Genomic DNA, 21786 nt, shown 5'->3' on the forward strand with positions numbered 1-21786 from the left:
TTTAATTCTTTTTGCATCTCCATCAGCCACCCACCTTAGTTATACATTTATAAATGTCTATCCCAAAACAAAACAAGTTGCAACATTTCTTGTAGTTTTCAATTTTAATTCCTTTTGTTAGTCTTATGGCATATACATGCACCATTGCCTTCCTCTAAAACAAGGCTTTTTTACATAGAAGTTTAAGACATGCTCCTGCTTTTGGGAGTCATAGCTCTGAATTTGCTTCCAACTTTCAGGTTAAGAACTATTAGGATTGCTCAATTCCTTTTTAATATATAGTATATTATACTGAAACACATTGCAAGTGGCAAATATTTTAAATATATTTACCACCAAAACAAATTGTCCCCTGGTAATTAGTATTGATAGAGCTGAAATAATTAATAACATAACACCATTGAAATTTAATGCAATTTTTTTTTCAACATGAAAATGCATACCTTATGATGCAGACAAAATTAACACATTTCCGTATTAAAATGAAAAATATTTGCACCTTGTAAGCATAACTGGTGCTTTAGTGTAATTATCAACAAAACAGCAACTAATTACAAAATACATCAATGAGACACTACATAGAACATTATTAAGGCAGCAACCCAACTACATACCGTAATACATTTAAGAAACAGTAACACTAGGAATACAGAAATAAAACTGCTATTAAATAAATTATATATTAGCATGGCATCACACGAACTATTAAAGAGCATCAATAAGACAGAAACCCAACTACAAATTATCATTTAAATTATACAATACACCAATAAGACAGAAACCCAGCTATAAAATATATCATTTAAACTATACAATACACCAATAAGACAGAAACCCAGCTATAAAATATATCATTTAAACTATACAATACACCAATAAGACAGAAACCCAGCTATAAAATATATCATTTAAACTATACAATACACCAATAAGACAGAAACCCAGCTATAAAATATATCATTTAAACTATACAATACACCAATAAGACAGAAACCCAGCTATAAAATAAATCATTTAAACTATACAATACACCAATAAGACAGAAACCCAGCTATAAAATATATCATTTAAACTATAAAATACACCAATAAGACAGAAACCCAGCTATAAAATATATCATTTAAACTATACAATACACCAATAAGACAGAAACCCAGCTATAAAATATATCATTTAAACTATACAATTCATCAATAAGTGAGGAACCAAACTATAAAATCTGCTAACCTGGATGTCATTATTAGGTAAGGTATACTACCCTCCTTTCGAAGTAGCCTAGTCCTACAGACTAGATTGGTTATCTGTCAGACTAGTCTACTCTTAGAGGGTAGTTTATCTAACCCAGTGACTTTTAGGTTCAGCTAGCAAGCCAGCCAACCAAAGATATTGTCTTTAGCCACATACTCATTGAAATCAACTGTAGAATGCAACTTAATGTAGACTTCATATAATATATATAATATTGTCTCAATGCCAATCATAACACATCTATCTTAAACTAAGTGATTGACTATTTGTTGTTCTTTATGAGGTTTCTGATTTGGGTCAGGAACATACCTTTTTAAATGTCAGCAACAATAGAGAACATACAATAAAACAAGTGCAACAAAGCACACCAACAATAATCAAAATACAATTATATAAATAAAACAAGCAGAAAAGTACATCTTAAGACATGTAAAAACCATAGAATAAACATCTGTTATTTGAAAAATTTATAACAAGTCTTTTTTTTATTACAATTTCCATTTATTTATGATTAATTGATCCTGGGTTTATGCTCATTGTTAAAGGCCATATAATAATCTTTAGTTGCTTATTTCTGTCAGTTGGTCTTTGGTCCAGTTTTCTCATCAAGTTATTAGCCATCATACCACATCAAAAGATATTAATTCAATAAATTTTAAAAGAAGCTAAAATCAAGCCATCTTGCCAGGAAATACCCAAACTCACAGCCTATTGGCTGTCAAAATTAAATTATATTTCAACAATATACTAAATAAATAAATTTTAAAGTTAATTGTGAACATACAATAAAAATAACGACAAAAAAATTTAATTCTACAATACAGCCTCAAGAATACATGATTTTATAATTAATAGGTAGCTGTAAATAACCACACAATGAACATTTGTAACTTTGGCAAAGTTATTATAACAAGGGCAACCAAAGACCTTTCCTCAATAAATGCCTGGAAGGAGAAAAAAGAAAACAAAAATAAGCCAATCTACTCAAGCCATATCAGTCTCCAAGACAGATTTAAAAACTATGAAATATTCATGGACCAATATCCAAAGATGACTAGTATGAACTTCAAGGATTTTAGTTTGAGATATAGAAGGCTTCAGGGGTACATAACGGAGAAAAAGTATTGGAACAACAACAACAAAGAAGGACAACAAAATAAATTTCTGGAGTACTTTTCTTTCAAAAATTGGCAAAAACTACCCGAGCCGGAGAAAAAACAACACACTTTGGAGAATTGCAGGCTTTGCAATACTGTTCACATTGAGCACTCATCACTCCATAAGTCTGCCGCTCCAGAGGTTACAGAACTGACAGCACTTTGTCAGTCTATTACTGACACAATTGTACAGCAGAGTACACCTTCATCTAGCCATGGGACAACAACAAAGGGACTGAAGGCTGTACAAAATATAGTAAAAATTGTTCAACCAATGATGGAAAAAAATCTCAACATCAAATTTGAAAACCCAATTAAAGTTTCTTTATCTCCATTAAAAACACCAGAGCAGAAAAGAAAGGAGTTTGAAAGAAACTTAAAAGAAACTAAACAAAAAATGGACGATGCTTTTACTGACGTTGGAGAGGACATTCATGTATTTCTTGCATCCGGAAAATCCTTCAATCAGTATACCAGGGACAGAATGTCAACCAGTTTTGAGTCCAAAAAAAGTGCCAGTAAAAGGGTCCTGTCTCGGTTAAACAAAGAAAAATCAGGATACAAACCAAAGAAACATCATGGTAAATTTGACAACTACAAGTTTGACAAAGATTTATTTTTACAGGAAATTCAACAAAATCCAGCAGGTAGTACAATTAATTGGTCCCTTTTAGCTAGGAAGTATGACATTAAATCTAAGAATGGAACAACCCCAAAAAATGCTGGCCAAGTTTTGAAAGAGTATGCAAAAACAAAAAATCCAAATCTAACTCAACATTTACGATTGCGAAGGATCAGGAGGGCCAAAAAAATAATCATCCAAAAGAACATAAAAATTTCCCTACCAACCAAGAGACCAGCTAAAAATCTAAAGACAGATATAAAGAGGAAGGTTTCTTCCGGAGAATTATATATTGGAGTTCCAGTTGCACCTAAATCAATAGTTAAAACAAAAATAACAGATGCCGGTACACTTAATCAGGAGAAAGAACAAATATATGGAAGAAAAATTCCAATGCAACATATCAGAAAATCTGCGTTAGAACATCAAATTCAATCTGGAACGCTACGCTTCTTCACTGATGAGGAATACATCAACATATCCGACCAAGAGCTCAGATCACGATTCTTGAGAATCCAGGAGAGTATACCTGAAAACAGAGAAAATGCCATTAGTTTCCTAAAATCTTTGGAACGTACTAGAAGTATAAAACTATGGCATGACCATAGTGATATACTCAACCATTCATATGTTTGTTTTATGCTATCTTGGCTTTACGACACAGCTAATTATCTAACCAATCAAGAGTACATGGAAAAATATCCAGAAAGACGACCTATAAATGTACAAGCAGAGGTTGAAAAACCAAAAATTTATATATTTGGACAATCAGGTAATAGTCCAATAATTTACCACACTTCATTTCGCACATTGTTAATTCTTTATGAACCACCTCTTAATAAAGGCCTTGTGCTCCCTTGAATGAAAGTTGAATTTCTAGCTTGGTCAGAACAAAGACTATAAAATTGATATTATCTGCATTAATGGGGCTCACAGGTATAAATGTTTTTCTTTTTTTTTCCATAAATAAACTTAATCCTATATATTTAAATAAATAAAAGTAAAAATATGGTGCAACCGTTCATTTAAGCTCTTAATCTGCTTTCGAAAGAGACATCCTTTTTTGTAAGGTACTTTTTTCTGTTTAACTATCAAAATAAAAAAAGTTATCAAAATACATTTTTTCCACTTTTTTTGTACCTTTGAGCCTCTGCATGTGGCATTTAGGACTTAGAGACAAGTCCAGTTTGTCTGTTTTCATAATAATGATGATCCCAAAGTTGCATTTCTTATTTGTTTTAAAGTAGAATTTTCTCATTTAAATCATTTCATATATTTTGTCAAGGCCTTTAACAGCCAACAAAGTATTGGTTAGTCTCATTATTGAAGGCTGTCAGTGGCCAATTAAAACTTGCATTATTTACCTTTAACAACCTTAAGATAAAAATCTACCAGCTAAAATGCCTAGAATGTGTAGGTAAAGGTAATATCTCTGTGAAATCAGTTAGGTATAAAGGTATACATCCCTCCTTTCTGAGTTGAGTACAAGTCCTACAGACAGATATATTGGTTATCTGTTTGGACTAGCTATATATAGTCTACAATTAAAGATTAAGAAGGTTAATATACCTTATTTAATAAAGACTTCATGTTTCAGCTAGCACACAAGCTAAGAAAAGATACTACCTTAACCTACACACTATAAGCATTCTGCTGTAAAATAAAATATATACCTGTTCTGTCTTTGTCATTCATTGAAAATCTTTATTCCTGATATTCTTTTTATCGTGATGCTGAAAAAAGAATAATTGTACAAGATAAAACATTTTTATAATTCATATAGTACATAAATAGTATACATCCACACATGTTCCCCCTCAAAGAAATTATTCACAATGGACACTAAATCTACTGTATTTTATCCCTTCTTATTGTGACATTTATCAAAATTATAATTCATACCAAAATATATTTCATCTGTTTAATTGTTCATTCAAAATATTTAATTTCTTAACATAAAAATTAAAAATAACACCTCAAAGATTCATTGAACAGTTAACTACTGTAAAGCAACTTATTTTGGTGGATACTTTATTCCTTCCTAGGCCACTTCTCAGCTTATAAATATTGTGTTACTAATGGTTCTATGAGCAAAACTTAAAGCCCCCTCCAACCTTCACCCCCCTCTAAAAAAAAAATAAAAAAATAAATAGAAACACAAAAAAACTTGGAGACCTGTGCATGATGCCACTTGTAAAATTAATTCAGTCAAATATTAAATGCAGGTTGTAAAGATGAAGAGCAAATGACATATGTAGAAACTCGACTGGAAGACTTGAAAGATATAGACACCCCCATCGAACACGACAACTACAAAATACAGGATTGCTTACGACTTTTTAGTGGAGATGGACCTGCCAGACAGTTTGAAGGTGGTCAACAACGAGGAGGAAATTACCCATGTCTTTGTGGTGTTCATGCTGAAGAACATACAAATTTACTCCATTGTTTCCAAGTTTCCCCTCAAGATTTGGATGACAGATGCAGATTGGCCACTTCATCAAATTCCCTACGGAAATTGAAAGAAGGCTGTCTAAACCCCTTTCAAAACCTGAAAAAAGATGAAATCATGACAGAGTTGGACAGCAGGAAAATAGATTTTGACTGTTCCCTTAAACCAGACCTTCAAGCCATTTTGACGACGACACTGCATGGTATTTGTAGACCACCAGCATTGATGACAAACAGTCCACATCTAACATCACAAGATTTAAACATAGGAAAATACGAAATTCTTGGCTGTGAACCCCTACATGATTTGACGAACGTTATCCAAAATGTTATTACAGAGTTACCATGTCATATCTCTGATTCATCAGTTCAAAAGCTGTTTTCAAATTTTTCAAACAGCACAATCGGTGACAAAAACCAAATCAAAGGATCAGATGCTCGTCTGTTTTTGGTTAAATTGGCTCAGTTTACATCAGATTTACACAGTAATGGAAAATTAGAAGACAACATTATGCAGCTTATAAATTCCCTTGTAGAAGTAGTTAATATTTCTTACCTACCCAGTGAATCAAGAACACCGAAGATTATTTTAAGACTTTATAATCAGGCTCTCATATTTGGTATGGTATGCAGGAATGTTATTGGAAAACCTTCAAAAATGACATCTAGAAAGTTTTATGGCAGTCATTTTCATAGTGTTACAGTCCATCTTCCCAACACTTTAAGAATTTTCTCTTTACGATCTGTTCACACTGAACAAGAGGAAAGATGTTTCGGCGACTTAAGAAGAATTTCTGAAATGACGACCAATAGACAACCCAAATGGATTGCTGACAATGCTATGCTAAGGTTCAATAGTCAGCAGAATGCACCTGATAAACCGGAGTCATTTAAAATACAGGATTCAATAATAAGTAGGCAGGCAAGGCTGTTACCAGAAAGAAGAAGATCTACATTTTCAGCAGAACTGATCAATAAGCGACCTTCCTTTGTCCAATGCCATCTGGAAAGAATTGCAGATTTCATGTTGCAGGGTCAAGATGTCTGGTGGCATTTTGAAAATGGAGCTTTGGTCTTTTTTGATGGCCCAAATGATCCCTCCTCCAGACCTGAGGGGCCTCCACTTCACCATTTTAGATCATCTGGCTTGAAAGAAGAAGGCAAAATTTTGAAAAATGCTTGGGCTAAGGTAGTGGATAAATTTGAAAGTGGGTATTTACTGCTACCTTTAAAAAAACTGAAGGTGTTTGATGATGATGGAAATTCAAGATATGTGTCTTGTGAAAAAAACACATTGAAAGGTACTTTCATCATGTTCATAATATGTACTTTGAATACTTTAAATAAAATGAGTATTTGTTTTAATCTTCTTAAAGTATATATTTGTGCACCGTAACGAGCATAATTCTTTTTTAATCTATAAATTTCTCTTTTACAGAAGACGATGCGTCGGATATCACCATCAGTTACCAGCCTCACATAACAGATTATGAAGGTAAAATTATGGTTCCAAAGATGCATTTCAATATGTTTATTATTACATTTGATTAAATATATAAAAAATAACTGTCATAAAATGTGAAAATCATTATTATGAAAAGGAGATGACCCATTCAAGCTACATGTTTATCAAATAACTAATGATCAACAGGTGTGTGATTTTCTCCAATAATATGGGTATATTTAAATTTCCTGCATTAGTTACAAGTCAGTCTTTTTTTTAATATTAAAGCAAGAGAAAATTTGGATCATTATTGAGAAAAGCACTGACCTTTTTTGCAGCTACTAAAATTATCAAGGAAAATGACCGAGCAAAGGATCAAATTAGGGACTCAAGTCTTCTGCCAGTCATTGATTGTAGGGATTCAAATGATGAGGTCAGCAATGTCATGGAGGAAGGGTGTACACTTCTGAAAGTGAAACCCTCTCATCATTCTGGTAAGCTTAACCTAAAAATTGCAGAAAAATGAAACACACCATATGCTTCTTTGAAAACAAATAGAGTTAAGAATTTTTGTTATTATCAAATAATTTATAATTAATGTAATAAAAAGCTTTGTTTTCATTTTAAAGTTGTAAATGAACTACCTTCATTGTGTTAATTTTTTTTCATTTTTCTTCTTCTACATCTTTAAAGTGTATACTATCCATAGTTAATATAAAATATATATGATCTATTCTAAGTTATTGGAATTTTATGTAAAGTCATAGATGCCAACCCCCTTTTGACACAATCAGTAACAAACTATCGAATTTTCTGTATTTTTGAAAAGTTTTCAGTAATCATTCATAAACGTGCATTTACCAATAAAAATTACTGACGAGTGGTTGCAAAGTGATGTGCACTTAAATTTGTCGTTTAACATGATGTCTGTAGTATGTATTCCATTCATTAATTGTTCAGATGTTCTCTACTCGTACATTTCTGTTTTCTCAAGGAGAAGTAGAGAAAGGGGAAAAGATACTTCATAAAATGCAGGTTTGCCTCTTTTGAAGTCAGTAAGTTACCCAACAGTAGGTTGATAACTCCCGAGAAACCGGAAGCATTACATTGGCGTTTTCTAAATACCGGACCAGGACGGAAAAGTAATGATAAAAATCTGCGTTTTACAAAATTAAACGGCAATGATTGGGAATCCGTAACTATTCGACTTTGACCGTAATAGCGTAGTTTTTATTGCAAAATCAGAAAAACTAAGGAAAAATTGTAATGGTTGGCATCTATGTAATGTCTTAGTACAAGTATAAGTAAAAGCATAAACATGATAAATAACATGGTGAAAATGTAAATATTTAAAATGCAAAAAATATCTCATTTCCTTAAAACAGACCCACCTGAAGTACATGTACTAGCAGTTGACCATCAAAGACACCAACTAGAGAACTCTGAAACCAAAGAAAAGTACAAATCCTACATTAAAGGTAAATATTTTTTCTTATAATGTAACACAATTCATTTAATATCATGATTATAGACAGAACAACTTATACATGTATACCTGATCATTGTTTGAAGTAGTATGTTATTTCTGTATATGTTATTAAAATATTTTGATTTGGATGGCAGAATTTTGAATTATTCATATATTTGTACATATTTAGACGACTATAAATAGTATTAAAAGAATCACAATAATCTCAACGTCCTCAATGTCATTTCAAGATATGTTGACCAATAAATTATGTTGAATGAAGTAAATAGTAACCTGTAGTTTTTTTATTCTGTGTTAATATGGTCTCTAGTGTACAGATATCTCCTTGGCAATCATAACACTTCTTTCTATTTATATAACTCCACATCATTCAGATATACAGGATATATATAAAATATGTTTTAATTTCAGTTTTGAGATGGGTTGAACAACCTTACAGCACTGATGCTCATGAAAATACGACGGTCAAACCAAAATTACCAGGTAGGTTACACAATCTTCATTTTCTAATACTGATCAGATATATTTATCATATATTGAAACCAATAATTTGCTTTATAATGTTAGATTGCTGTTAATCACACCTTTTTCAAAACAAAACCTTCAATTTCAGCTAAGAAACCACTATCATGCAAAAGGAAATTATTTGATTCTGAAATTTCCAACCAAGAATTTGGTAAGTACATGTAGTAAAGTAATACTATTACCTAAACTTTAATGATAAGTTAATTAGAGTAAAATTAGAAGTAAATAACATTTCTGACGAGTTATTTTTTATCAAATTTGTAACTATAAATACAAAAATTAATCACTGATTAATATAATGCATGTTGTTTATCAATATTGTTACAAGCTTAAGTTGTGTGCTAAATTAAAGATTATTATTAGAATGATAGGTATGCAGCATCTAATATTTTAGGAATAAAACAAACATTTTCATGTAGCTATTTTTGTAATTTGACTAAATTAAAAAAATAAATAAAGAATACTTGTGAAAAGGGATGTACGTTTAAATTCAGTATAATTTTACTGTGATAGTATTTACCTTTTTATGCTTCAGCACCACGTAGAAAGAAGACAACATTCGATCTGGTTGTCCAACTACTCGGCCCATCATCAGATGTGGATGACTGCATTAAGTACAGGGAATTGAAGCTAAAACACCCTGGTCATAAATCCTTCGTATCAGCTTTTGATCAATCTTTCTCTAAGCTACAGATTGAGGTCAGCAAAAAGTATTTTGCCCTGAAAGATAAAACAGCAAACAATGATGGAAAGGAGAACATGGAGAATCTGTTAGCCGACAAGGAGATTGCTCAAAAGCTGCTTGATCACTGGGGAGTGTACTACTTTTAATGTCCAGTGCACTACATAATAATTCGTAAAATATTTAAATGTTGCATATGAAATAATTTTACTAAATGCCATACTTAAGTTTTAAAATAAAGAGATGTGGTATGATTGCCAATAGCTACAATTCAATGACTAAACATGCTTAAAGGACATGCATGTAGATGTAAGCAGCTACTGGTCACCGTGGAGCATAAGAAATTGAAGAAAAAGCAATTTTCTAAATTCTACTTTATCATATACTGCCTGTTTTAAAGCATTTGACTTTTGTTATTTCTTAAAAACATCCCATGTAGGCACAAGTTATGTATAATAGCATCATGAGCATGATACACTTGGAATTTATATTTTAACATATAGCGAGTGCCAATGAGACAACTCCCTCATCCAAGTCACAATTTGTAATAGTATTTAAAGGTCAGTGATGTGTCTTCAACACAGAGCCTTTGCTCACACAAAACTGCAATCTATAAAGGGTCCAAAACATTGACATTTGTAAACCAATTTCAATGGTAAAACCAACGATCTTAAAATAACAAGAAAAACTTAAAAACCACATCAACAAACGACTACTACTTAACATCAGGTTCCTGACTGAGAACAGGTGCAAATACATAGGTTTAAGTTCAGATAAATTCCATTTTTTTAGCATCTTGGCAGTTGTTTAACCGCAAGAGGCAAATATCACATGCATATTAGGACTAGAACATATTATTGTTATATGCTTTAATTTATACTCAATAACCACTAATTAATGACCAATCATACAATTATATAATGAGTACTTAAATATGTAAAATGGTGCACTGGATATGTTTTGTATGTGCACCCTTAGTGGCTTGGATCATAAGGCTATTTTCATAAAGGCAACATATATAAAAGGAGAAGGGGGCAGGTTGATAAGAGGGTACCCTAGTAACACTTTGAAACGGGGAATAATAACAAACTACTAAAAATATTTGTGTTGAATCCTCAGAATAATTCCTACTGCACATGTATCACGATATGGGGCTGGAAAATTTATACAGTATGTAACAGGAGGCAAGGAATAAGGAAATGTGATATAATTGCAAATGACACAATTATTCTTGGTAGATTGACTAGAATGTAATTTCCCATTAACATAAGCATGATAAGAATAAGGTAATGTGATAGGATTGCAAATGACACAATTATTGTTCACAATACATGTATAGTCATAAAATCAGAATATAATATAATTGTTGATTATTGTTTAGGAGGGCCTTTAACAATGAGCAAAACCTACACCAGGAAGTAAGATTCAAATCAAACCAGTAAATCTATTGCCTGATTAGTGCTATTTAAAGCAAAATATAAAAAAAATAGGCTGACAGCATCCCATGTAAACAACAAAGTGACAAAACAAATGGTAGTTTTAATGGCTGCTCTTCTATGTGAACATTAATCACAAACTGACCTTCGATAGGAGCATTTACTTAAACCTTGTTGCAACTATATTCATTTTCAAAGCCTGCCCCTGTATTTTTAAATAGATCTTGTGGTTAATATGAAAGGATTTATGAAGGGGAACTCTTCGATAGACAGACATGGCTGATACTGTATTCATCTATAGTATAAACTGTTTGAAATTAATATATTTTGTTATTAAGTCCAGGAGACTGCATATCTGTAAATCTGAAGAACAACCTATCAAGAATATAATATTCATGATATTGAGACTTATAAAGAAAACTGAAGTCATTAACTTGTTTGATTTCAATATAGTTTCATACAATTGAAAGTTTGATTCAAATACAATTTTCAAATTTATACATGTATTTTAGGTGTATAATGAGAATGTTAAATTCAAGTTTGGTTTAATAATAAGCATGGTTGGAATCTTTTTCCTAAATTCCTTTTTAAAACAGTGAATACAGCATCAGCCTCATTACCTGTACTTAAGTCACTGCCACGAGTACAACCAGAGATTTGTATACCAAGCTTCCAATAACACCAGGATGATACCGCTGTCAGGATATGACGATGATTTACTCAATAATCCCAGGGGTGCAGAAATTCTCAGTTCAACCAATCCATGCAATCGGACACATATATTCATGCAACAGGACAAGTATTTTTAAAGAAGTTATAAGACAAGATCTGAATTTAAGAGTCCTTCCTTTAACTATCAGATATGACTAGTATCCTATCGGTCAGTGTGGGATTCCGCGCTATACCATATATAGGAGAAGCTAGGTCATAGATAGGGTTCTGAAAGAATTTTGGGTCAGTGTGGGTTTTCTACGCTATACCCTTATTCAAATTCTTTGCTCAGAAGGAAATTTTGGAAGAGACACAAAGATCATGAAACACCTTATCAACCATGTATCTAGAATTTAGACAGAGACCCTTGTACAGACTTGCTAGATGGATGCTGCATTAGACTTTCAGTACCAGACACCCCTGGGATACGACAACATAGTTCACCGAATATGACTTTTCTCTTGATTTGACAACAATTAATGGACTTGACTCAATAATGTCAGAGAAGTGTTTTAACTTCCCATCTAGGATTTTATAAATATTCTACTAAAATTTGATGTTAATAATCATTAAATAAAGTTTAAAATGTTAATGTTTTGTACACAGTTCTTGTGTGCATTAAAAATTTCTCCTTTTGAAGAGTTAAGTTTAATAAATAAATAACGATCAATAAAATAATTCAAAGGACCAGGTATTACAAAAAAGGCCAATAATAAAATCAGAATGACTGGCAATATAGCAAAAATTTATAAATGATTTTTTTTTAAATTGAAAATTATTTAGTTTATTTGTTTGCCTGAAGGTGCAATAAAAACAGTGGTTTCAAAAAAGAAGTAATAAAAACAGTGGTTTCAGAGAAGATGTGAATAGCATTTAAGGGTTTACTTGCTGTGTAAAAATTCTCAATGCTACATTTCATGCTATATTTTGTCTTGCAATAGTATCAGTCCAAGTCAAGCACCTTTAGGAACTTCAGATATTAAATCAAACTGATTTTTTTCTCTCCTCATATATAAAAAGTTTTATAAATAGAGTAAATGATAAATATGAGAGTAAGTCATATTCTTTCTTAAAAATTTAAATATAGGTCAATGTTTAAAAAATATCAATAATATGTCTGCATGTAACCATATTCTTCAAATGATGGCAAGCAGATTAACTGCATTTAATTTGTTTAAAAAAAAACGTTAAAATAACAAGTACATTTAGTAATTAAAATCAGTATTGTTTCTTCAGACTAAAATAATAAATGTTGGCTTCAAATGTGGGAAAGTTATGTAATCATTTTGTTATAAAAATTACAATTAATACATATATATAAGAAAATTTAACTAATTTTTACGCAGCATTTTGATAAAAGTTAAAAGTATAAAAAAAAATTCTCTTGGACTGAATTTTGCAATGTGGTGGTGGGTGGGGAATGCAGCCAAGATATTTAAAATCTTGCCAGTCACAAGCCTGGAAGGAAGGTAGCTTCAATGGATATGGAAGTAACCTTCTGAATGCAGAGTGAACCACCATAAGATGTTGAGCGTTATTTTTCAGATTATATAATAAATTTGTAAATAAAAAGAAGATTCTGTCTATCATCTTCATTATAGTTTACTTTAATATATTAATTTGCTTAAAAAATAAACTGAAACATATCTAACATATTTATTTATGATTCGATCTGTGATTCTTGAATATAATTTGAAACATGCTACTTTTAATGTAAAATTACACATGGTTTTCATTTTTAGCCATGGCATTGTCAGTTTATTTTAGATTTACGAGTTTGATTGTCCCTATGGTATCTTTGTCACTCTTTTCAAGCGCAGGTGATAAATGGCTTCATAAAGGTTATCATGGTTATAAAATATTAATCCCTGTGGAAACAAAAATATTCCAGATATTAAAAAAAAAAAGAACTGTGTACAATAAAAATGTTCATTCAATTTTGTGTGTGTTGGAAGTCAATTTCAAACATTTCATTGGTCAACCTCATAAAAAATGTTCAATAAAATACAAATCTTTCTTAGGCTAGTATGAAGCTTTAAACAAACTACAAATGCAAGAAAACACAAAAAAGAGATGAATCCACAGCATATTATAATTTTGGAATTCTTTTGAACTTTCACTTCATGAAAACTCTCAGGCACTACAATTTCAGATGTCCAATGCATGTTTGTACAGAAACAATCTTTACTTCTCATGCTTGTAATATGAAAAAATTTAAAAATAAAATTCAGGAGATTTGGTATAATTGTCAATTAGAAAAACTATCCAAAAGAATCCAAATGACATTTAATCAATTCTAGGTAAATATACAACCTTCAACAATGAGCTGAAACCATACTATGTAGTAAGAGGGCTCATATTATTGACAAGTCAAATCAAAACTTTACTCATCAGGATAAAATTGTAATTAGTGATATTTGTATAATATATACATATAAAATCCGAAGATGTGGCATGCCAATTATCAGGAAAAAAAATTCAGAGAGAAGTTCACAGTTTAACTATATCATGTATATGTCACAGTGTGGCCTTCAACATTGAGAAAAAAACCATAAGGGAGGAATAGGACCTTTATTGGAACTCCAGGATCAGGTGTTTTTAAGCTCCAGATTTACCCCTCCCGGATCCAGGAATCCTTTTATCGAATTTCGAGATCCCAGATTTCGGGATCATGACCCCTCCTATACCTCCTCACCAATGGCCATATTGCATATAATGTAAATAAGAAAATGTGGTATGATTGCCAATGAGACAACTGTCCACAAGAGACCAAAATGACACAGAAATTAACAACTATAGGTTACCTTACAGCTTATAACAATGAGCAAAGCCCATACCGCATAGTCAGCTTTAAAAGGCACCCAATGACAATGTTAAACAATTCAAACAGGAAAACTAATCATGCTAATGGCCTTACTGATATAAATAATAAACAGCTGCGCCATGAGCGCATGATACGCACGATGTCTTCTGTAGAAGTTTTATGCAATAATCATAAATAGTTTCTGAGAAAGTTTTAAGCAATAACCATATATTGTTTTTGAGACACGGCAGGACATGTGAAACCCCCCAACCCTGTTTTTTACAAAAAACTAAATATCACTAAAATAAAATTTTGAGTCAAAACCAAAAAGTATACAGATCTTTAGATTAATATAACAAAGAAGTGTGTAAAGTTTTAAGCAATAATCATAAATTATTTTTGAGATACGGCGCGACATGTAAAAAAAACCTCCCCCTTTTTTACAAAATACTCAATAACTCCAAAATAAAATTTTGAATCATCACCAAAAAGTATACAGATATTAAGATTAATATAACTAAGAAGTGTTTAAAGTTTTAAGCCATAATCAAGAATCGTTTTTGAGATACAGTGCGACATGTGAAAAAAACACACCCCTGTTTAAGTTAGGCTTAAATTAAAATATTGTTTGTTTGCCCTTTACCGACCGACCCTATAAATTCGTTCCGCCTGAAATTCTTTTATTTGTATTTACCAGCAAGATTTTATTTTATTTTATTTTTTCGTTCCTACCAAAAATCTTATATTTGTATTTCCCGCTCAAAACTTTTTTACCAGAATCCTCGGGTTTTATCTTTAACGTATAAGGTCCAGTCCGCTTGGTATCACCTGGGCGTTTGACATGAACACTTGCATTTGAAGTTTCAAAGCATTTGTTTGAGATTGAGGAAATCATGATATAACGTACGTTACTCTGTATCTTAAGGCTTCATACTTAAAGGGCAGGGTTCATTTATAAAAAAAGTTTGTTTGATACAAAATTATCTACATGTGTACAAACTAATTTGTAAACGGACGTTGTATTCTATGTAGGAATGGCCTTTTGTGATGCGCAGATCAGGATGATTAAGTTAACGATGCCGCTATATTATTTATATCTGACATGAACCAAAAGTGACAAAACCCTGCAAAGAAGAGAATATCTGGCAGTAAAATCGCCAAGTTTTCCATACAAATCATTTATAAATGCGATGTTAACTACGTGACAATTGAGTTTTAATTCTTGTAGCATTTTTATTGGAAACAAAGGCACACACGAAATTTTTAACACTCTAGGGACTTTTTCTACTAGTAATGTATGTCTGTCCGGACATATCTTACCAGTACAAAGTTATCTCTTACAGAAAACCTTAGGTAAGCGTACAAGGTACGTAGTACAGAATATAAGTGCAAGTTCAAAGTTCCAGGCATGTAAAAGTTGAAGATATGAGGCACAGCTCTATATTTTGATATTTGAAAACAAAATAGTAGTGCATATGAATATATGTGCTTCACATTCTACGTGATATTTTTTTTCTTCAAAACTAATAGTCCCAGAAAACTTATTTGCAAAAACAAAACAGACAAAAATGATATTTCTATACCTAAAAAATGACATTAATGATTATGCTGATTTTGTATATAAAATAAAATATTAAACCTACCTGCCTACCCATGAAAAATAATATACCGAGCCAAGTTATTTTTTTTGGGGAAAAAATAAAATATTTTACCTACCTACCTACCCTGTTTCAAAACATAGGGTCGGAAAAGGGCAAACAAACAATATTTTAATTTAGGCCTTACAAAGTGCCGTAACTCAAAAAGTTTTAACTCAAAAAGTTTTAATCTTATTTTCACCAAAAAGTATACAGATCATTTGACCATCATAAGAAACAACTATGTTAAGTTTCATAAAATTTGGATAAGTCGTTCTCAAGTTACGGTGCGACATGTTTACGCCGGACGGACAGACGGACGGACGGACAGACACCGGACATTTGTATACCATAATATGTCCCGTCAAAATTTTGACGGGCGTATAAAAAAATGAATGAAAAACAAATATGTAACCACATAGACAAACGACAACCACTGAATTACCACGATTACAGGCTCCGGACTTGCAACAGGCACATACATAAGCTACATGTGTGAAAGGCATGAAACATGTGAAATGACATAAAAAATGTAAAGCAATTTAATTAAAAAAAAATATATAAAATGACCATACAACATAGATTAAGGAGATAAAAATCCAACAAAATATTCAACGGACATCTAGAGGGAGATTTTGCTACATTTTTACTGCAAACTGATGCCAGACAAAAACGCCAGATTAATTATCAAAATAATGAATTTTAGATAGAGCATGCGGTATCAGGGGTTAAAAAATTTTGTTACAGCTAACTAGCCCAGGACCTATTGGCAGCAGGATTTTACTAGCCCTGTTGGAAGAACTGCTAGTCCATCAAAACTGACCTGCTAGGCCTAGCATGCCTTAAAAATCAAGAGTTTGCTGCATAATACAAAGTGGGTGTCCTTTGTTTTGAAGGAGACATTATACACTGTATTTAATAATTTTTGTTGATCTGCTATTTATTCTGTTGGTGCTTAACCTAACTTAGTTGTTCCCACATTCAAAGCAGACTGTTTATTGGCGTGCTTGGGGCAATATTCACAGAGCATCGTCTGGTTTTTTTTCATCAGCAACAGCCAACCTTGCCAGGGGAATCATTGTGTCCCAGTTCTGCCAACTTTTAGGGAAGTAAATGCGTGATTTTTTTACCAAATTGTAAAGATTAAAGAGAAAAAACAATAGATCAAGGAAAATGCCGCCAAATAAGCATGAAAATGTGTGAGTCTCAAGCTAAAGACTTGACAGGCATGTTGTCTTGGACACTATAAAAAACATTCCCGCTTTTTCGGATCGTATTTGGCATTTTTGGGGGATGAATTTTCAGCCTTGTTACCCCCTTCATCTACCATTTTTCGTTTTGAAACTGACGAAGTTCCTGGGGTTCCCGTACTAAAATATTAAGAAATATTTTGTTGCATGGTTTCGTGCTCAAGAGCTGTGCGACAAGACGGGTCAATAACGATCAATACATCATACCCTCAAATATCTTTAATTGAAAATCTCGGCATAAGTAATGTACAATACCCCAGGTCATGGTATGAAAAATCGATATTTAAAGTACGAGAATTGCAATCAACACATGATACCGGGCCACCCAGAGTTATTTGTTCTATTTTTAAAATATGTACAACAGGACCTGTACAAACCAGTTCAAATTCATGGAATCCCGGATGACTTAATTGAATCGGATTAAACATAGAATAGTGATGAAGGGATTTTCCAGTTTCTATTTTGGAAACGTCAAGAACTTTTTGTTACTAGTCCGTCGGGCATATCAGGTTACAAATTTTAATTGCCCGAGGCGTAAATGATCTAGTCCCGGGCGTCGGGCTAGTGGATTTTTTAACCCCTGGGTATACAGGTCATATATTATGTACATATGAATGAGTTAGCAGTTGGGAGTCCTTAAAACAAGGAAAGGGAGGCTTGTTTATAAGGACCTTTTCTGGGAAGTCAGAATTTACCCTTTTGAGGTCTAAGTGATTCCCTATATAATCAACCAATCAAAAAAAAAAGGGGGGGAACCCTTATGGATTTTATTCACCATCTATTGATCCGTAGGGGGTCAGTAGTTAACTGTATAATGAATTTACTGCACGCTAGATTTTTTCTGCTGCCTTTTGATAAAAATAAACAATGAAACACAACATTAATAGATGATGTCACCATTAACGTGTCATGAACTCCCTACTATGGTCTCATAGGGGGTCACCATAAGATGGCGTTAAACCAATCACGTCATAATCTTCCCGCTGTGCGATAAAAGCAAATATTGGAACTTTAATGACCTTATTTTATATTTTTGATAGTTTCCCAATATTTTTACATATTCTAAAGCTGGAATTTGAAAAAAAAGACTTATTCAGTGACTGTTAGGCACTACAAATGTTCAATGATGGATAATAAACTTAATTCACATAGTTTTTTCACCCCCCCCCCCTCTTAACTTAATTTGAAAAAATTGATTGACCAATAGGGATATATATATACATGTACATGTATGTAAAATCGATTTTGGATTATCAAAACTTGCAGCAATGTTGACCCCCAACCCCAAACTATTTGATTTAAGTTTTTTATCCCACATCGATCTTTTGATGTCGTCCCTTATTGTCTGGGTGTCCCAGAATATTTTTTTTTTAGTGGTCATAATTATTTTGACTTAAGACGATATGTTACCACCACAGTGATATTGTTTGCCTTAAATAAATGGAGAATAAAGGCTTTTTCCCGTGGAGAAAAATCCCAATTTGAAACAAAAATGGCTTAAAATTATTCCCAAAAAGTCAACTTTTTTCACAAACAATGCAGTCTTAGTAGTAAAAGTGCATGAATTCAAACAGAAAAACACTCTTTCAGACATTTTTCATGCCTAAAATGACTATATGTGCAGATTTGAGGGTATATTTATGCATCTTCACTGACAATAAGGGGTATAACTTGAAATGAAGGTTTACCTCTAGAAAGGGGGTCTGCAAATTTAAGTTCCAGTCAAATTCCTGGTTTATTTTATATTTCCCAATTGGAAAAAAATGACACATATTTTCCCAATAAAAATGGGTAGAGGTAGTTTTGAAAAAAGCCAACAATATCACTGCACCAGATTGCAATGAGACTTGCCTATCAACCAGTGACCAAATGAAGTAAATATTAGTAACCATTGGTCCTAACAATAAACAAAACCAAAACTTGTACCAAGCTATTATACTAAAATAAGGCCTAGTCCAAGTAATTATGACGTCTGGCAAGGCTATTTTAATTTTTATCCTGGGACGCTAGGAAAGTGTCCCAGAAAAAAATTAAAATAGCCTTGCCAGACGTCATAATTATTAAAACTAAATGAAATTAGGCCTATTCCAAATAATTATGACGTCTGGCAAGGCTATTTTAATTTCTTCGGCGTCCCCAAGTACTTATATATATAAAATAAATTAGCCTTGCCAGACATCATAATTATTTGGACTAAATAAGGCCCAGACAAAACAAAACATAAACAAATTCCAACAAAACACTGACAGCCTAATTTATCAACACGACTACAAAAGAACAAATATAATATTCGCATACTGACTTCAGATGCACATACAGAATAAGGTAGGGTTTTGTCTAGGCATGGTTAAATATGTTAAAAGAAAATGAGGGGAGGGGGGGGGGCTAAATCCTCCTTCATTATCATATCAATTAATTAAATAAGTTATGACTTTTGCAAGGTTAATTTTATTCTTATCTATGATATCTTGATAGGCTGATTTTTTTGTTTGTTACTAGATAATAACATTATAAATTGATCACCAGAAATGATTAGCAGGTGCTCACAACAAATAAACAACAATTTTTACGAAGCAACCCTGTGACAGTGCCGCAGCTATCGGGAATGCAAGTGGTAAAAGTGGTAGCATACGTACTAATTCATTTCATCCGCTCCTCTATCAATATTTAAAAATAAAAGTCAATTATGCCTTTTTTAATTTCCCCCATCTGAACACGTGTAGCATGTTTGCCAAAGCTAAACTCGTTTTTTTCTAACTCTCCACCTTTTTTCATCTACTAAAATGGATGAATTACAAAGTAAACAACTTACATTCATTAATGCTTACATATTTTGTAGCTGTCACTTACTTTTGTCGGTATATTTCCACACATTAGAGAAAATAATTGCTCCGGCAAGGTGCTTCCATTCTGCAAACTTCCAAGCATCTAATGACGGCGATTTGGGGACGATCGGCTTCTCATTGGTTGCTACTCGGAAGTAGGCGGGGTGTAATCCCGGTAATAAAACCATCTATTGCAACCATTTATTATATATTTTCAACAAAAAAATGCCGTAATCTTGTTTTAATAATCAAATGACATCATACCAGTATCCCTTTTTTATCCGCATGCCTGCATGCAGTTTGTATTTTACAATTTTATCGATGGACGCTGCTTACGGAATCCGCCATTGATGAATATATAATGAGGTAATTGCGGAGTTACCTTCCCCTGACAAAAATTCCGCGAAATTCGGCGAAATTGCCTTAACATCACTGCGTAACCCTAACCCTAACCCTAACCCTAACCCTAACCCTAACCCCTAACCCTAACCCTAACCCTAACCCTAACCCTAACCCTAACCCTAACCCTAACCTAACCCTAACCCTAACCCTAACCCTAACCCTAACCCTTAACCCTAACTCTAACACTAACCCTAACCCTAACCCTAACCCTAACCTTAACCCTACCCCTAACCCTAACCCTAACCCCAACCCTTCTCACGCATGCGCAGTCACAGAAAAGGGCAGACATGCGCAGAAGTGAAAAAGGGCACCTCAAAAATCTCGTCAAAGTATACTACCCTAACCCTAACCCTAACCCTAACCCTAACCCTAACCCTAACCCTAAACCCTAACCCTAACCCTAACCCTAACCCTAACCCTAACCCTAAACCCTAACCCTAACCCTAACCCTAACCCTAACCTAACCCTAAACCCTAAACCCTAACCCTAACCCTAACCCTAACCCTAACCCTAACCCCTAACCCCTAACCCTAACCCTAACCCTAACCCTAACCCTAACCCTTAACCCTAACTCTAACACTAACCCTAACCCTAACCCTAACCCTAACCTTAACCCTACCCCTAACCCTAACCCCAACCCTTCTCACGCATGCGCAGTCACAGAAAAGGGCAGACATGCGCAGAAGTGAAAAAGGGCACCTCAAAAATCTCGTCAAAGTATACTACCCTAACCCTAACCCTAACCCCTAACCCTAACCATAGAACATGATAGCCAAATATTCACAACTTAAACATTTTTAGGTTCACATATAACAAATATTAGGCCTTTATATTATTGAGAGTAATATACAGATACTTACTACTTTATAGAATAGTCATCACACACTCCACACGAATTATGTAAAAAGGTTATAGAAAAACACAATTTTCCCAAGAACACAAATGCACACAATCAGAGCTATAGTTAATTTCAAAATGTCATAGTATTTTTTTCTTTCCTGGTATTCTACTGTGATAGTATAAGTTTCAGCGTTTTTTTCATATAAAAAGATCTCCACTGTGTCATTAAAATGTACTCTCTTTTCCATTATCCTAAAAATAATA

General features: G+C 32.9%; 1 protein-coding gene and 1 long non-coding RNA gene across 8 annotated transcripts; one reads left to right on the forward strand and one right to left on the reverse strand.

Moving 5' to 3' along the window:
* Positions 1 to 400: 400 nt before the first annotated feature.
* On the reverse strand, positions 401 to 20712 carry LOC143057383 (uncharacterized). 7 transcript variants are annotated; one of them, XR_012972715.1, is made up of 8 exons: positions 20306 to 20712; positions 9457 to 9656; positions 8314 to 8364; positions 7250 to 7427; positions 6039 to 6620; positions 5361 to 5578; positions 4701 to 4760; positions 401 to 3556 (listed from the first exon to the last, which is right to left on the reverse strand). It is a non-coding gene; the product is annotated as an uncharacterized LOC143057383 (long non-coding RNA). The 7 variants fall into 7 exon arrangements; XR_012972713.1 differs by having other exon boundaries at positions 6414 to 6624; XR_012972717.1 differs by having other exon boundaries at positions 5426 to 5578; positions 6039 to 6624.
* Positions 7282 to 13136, forward strand: LOC143057382 (uncharacterized). Its single transcript, XM_076230687.1, has 5 exons — positions 7282 to 7416; positions 8308 to 8400; positions 8823 to 8894; positions 9025 to 9087; positions 9472 to 13136. Exons 1-5 carry the CDS (start codon positions 7368 to 7370, stop codon positions 9765 to 9767), a joined length of 573 nt encoding a protein of 190 aa, XP_076086802.1. The 5' UTR covers positions 7282 to 7367; the 3' UTR covers positions 9768 to 13136.
* Positions 20713 to 21786: the final 1074 nt, after the last annotated feature.

Source organism: Mytilus galloprovincialis, chromosome 13 (genome assembly GCF_965363235.1).
Source record: "Mytilus galloprovincialis chromosome 13, xbMytGall1.hap1.1, whole genome shotgun sequence".
In the NCBI taxonomy this organism is placed as follows: Eukaryota; Metazoa; Mollusca; class Bivalvia; order Mytilida; family Mytilidae; genus Mytilus; species Mytilus galloprovincialis.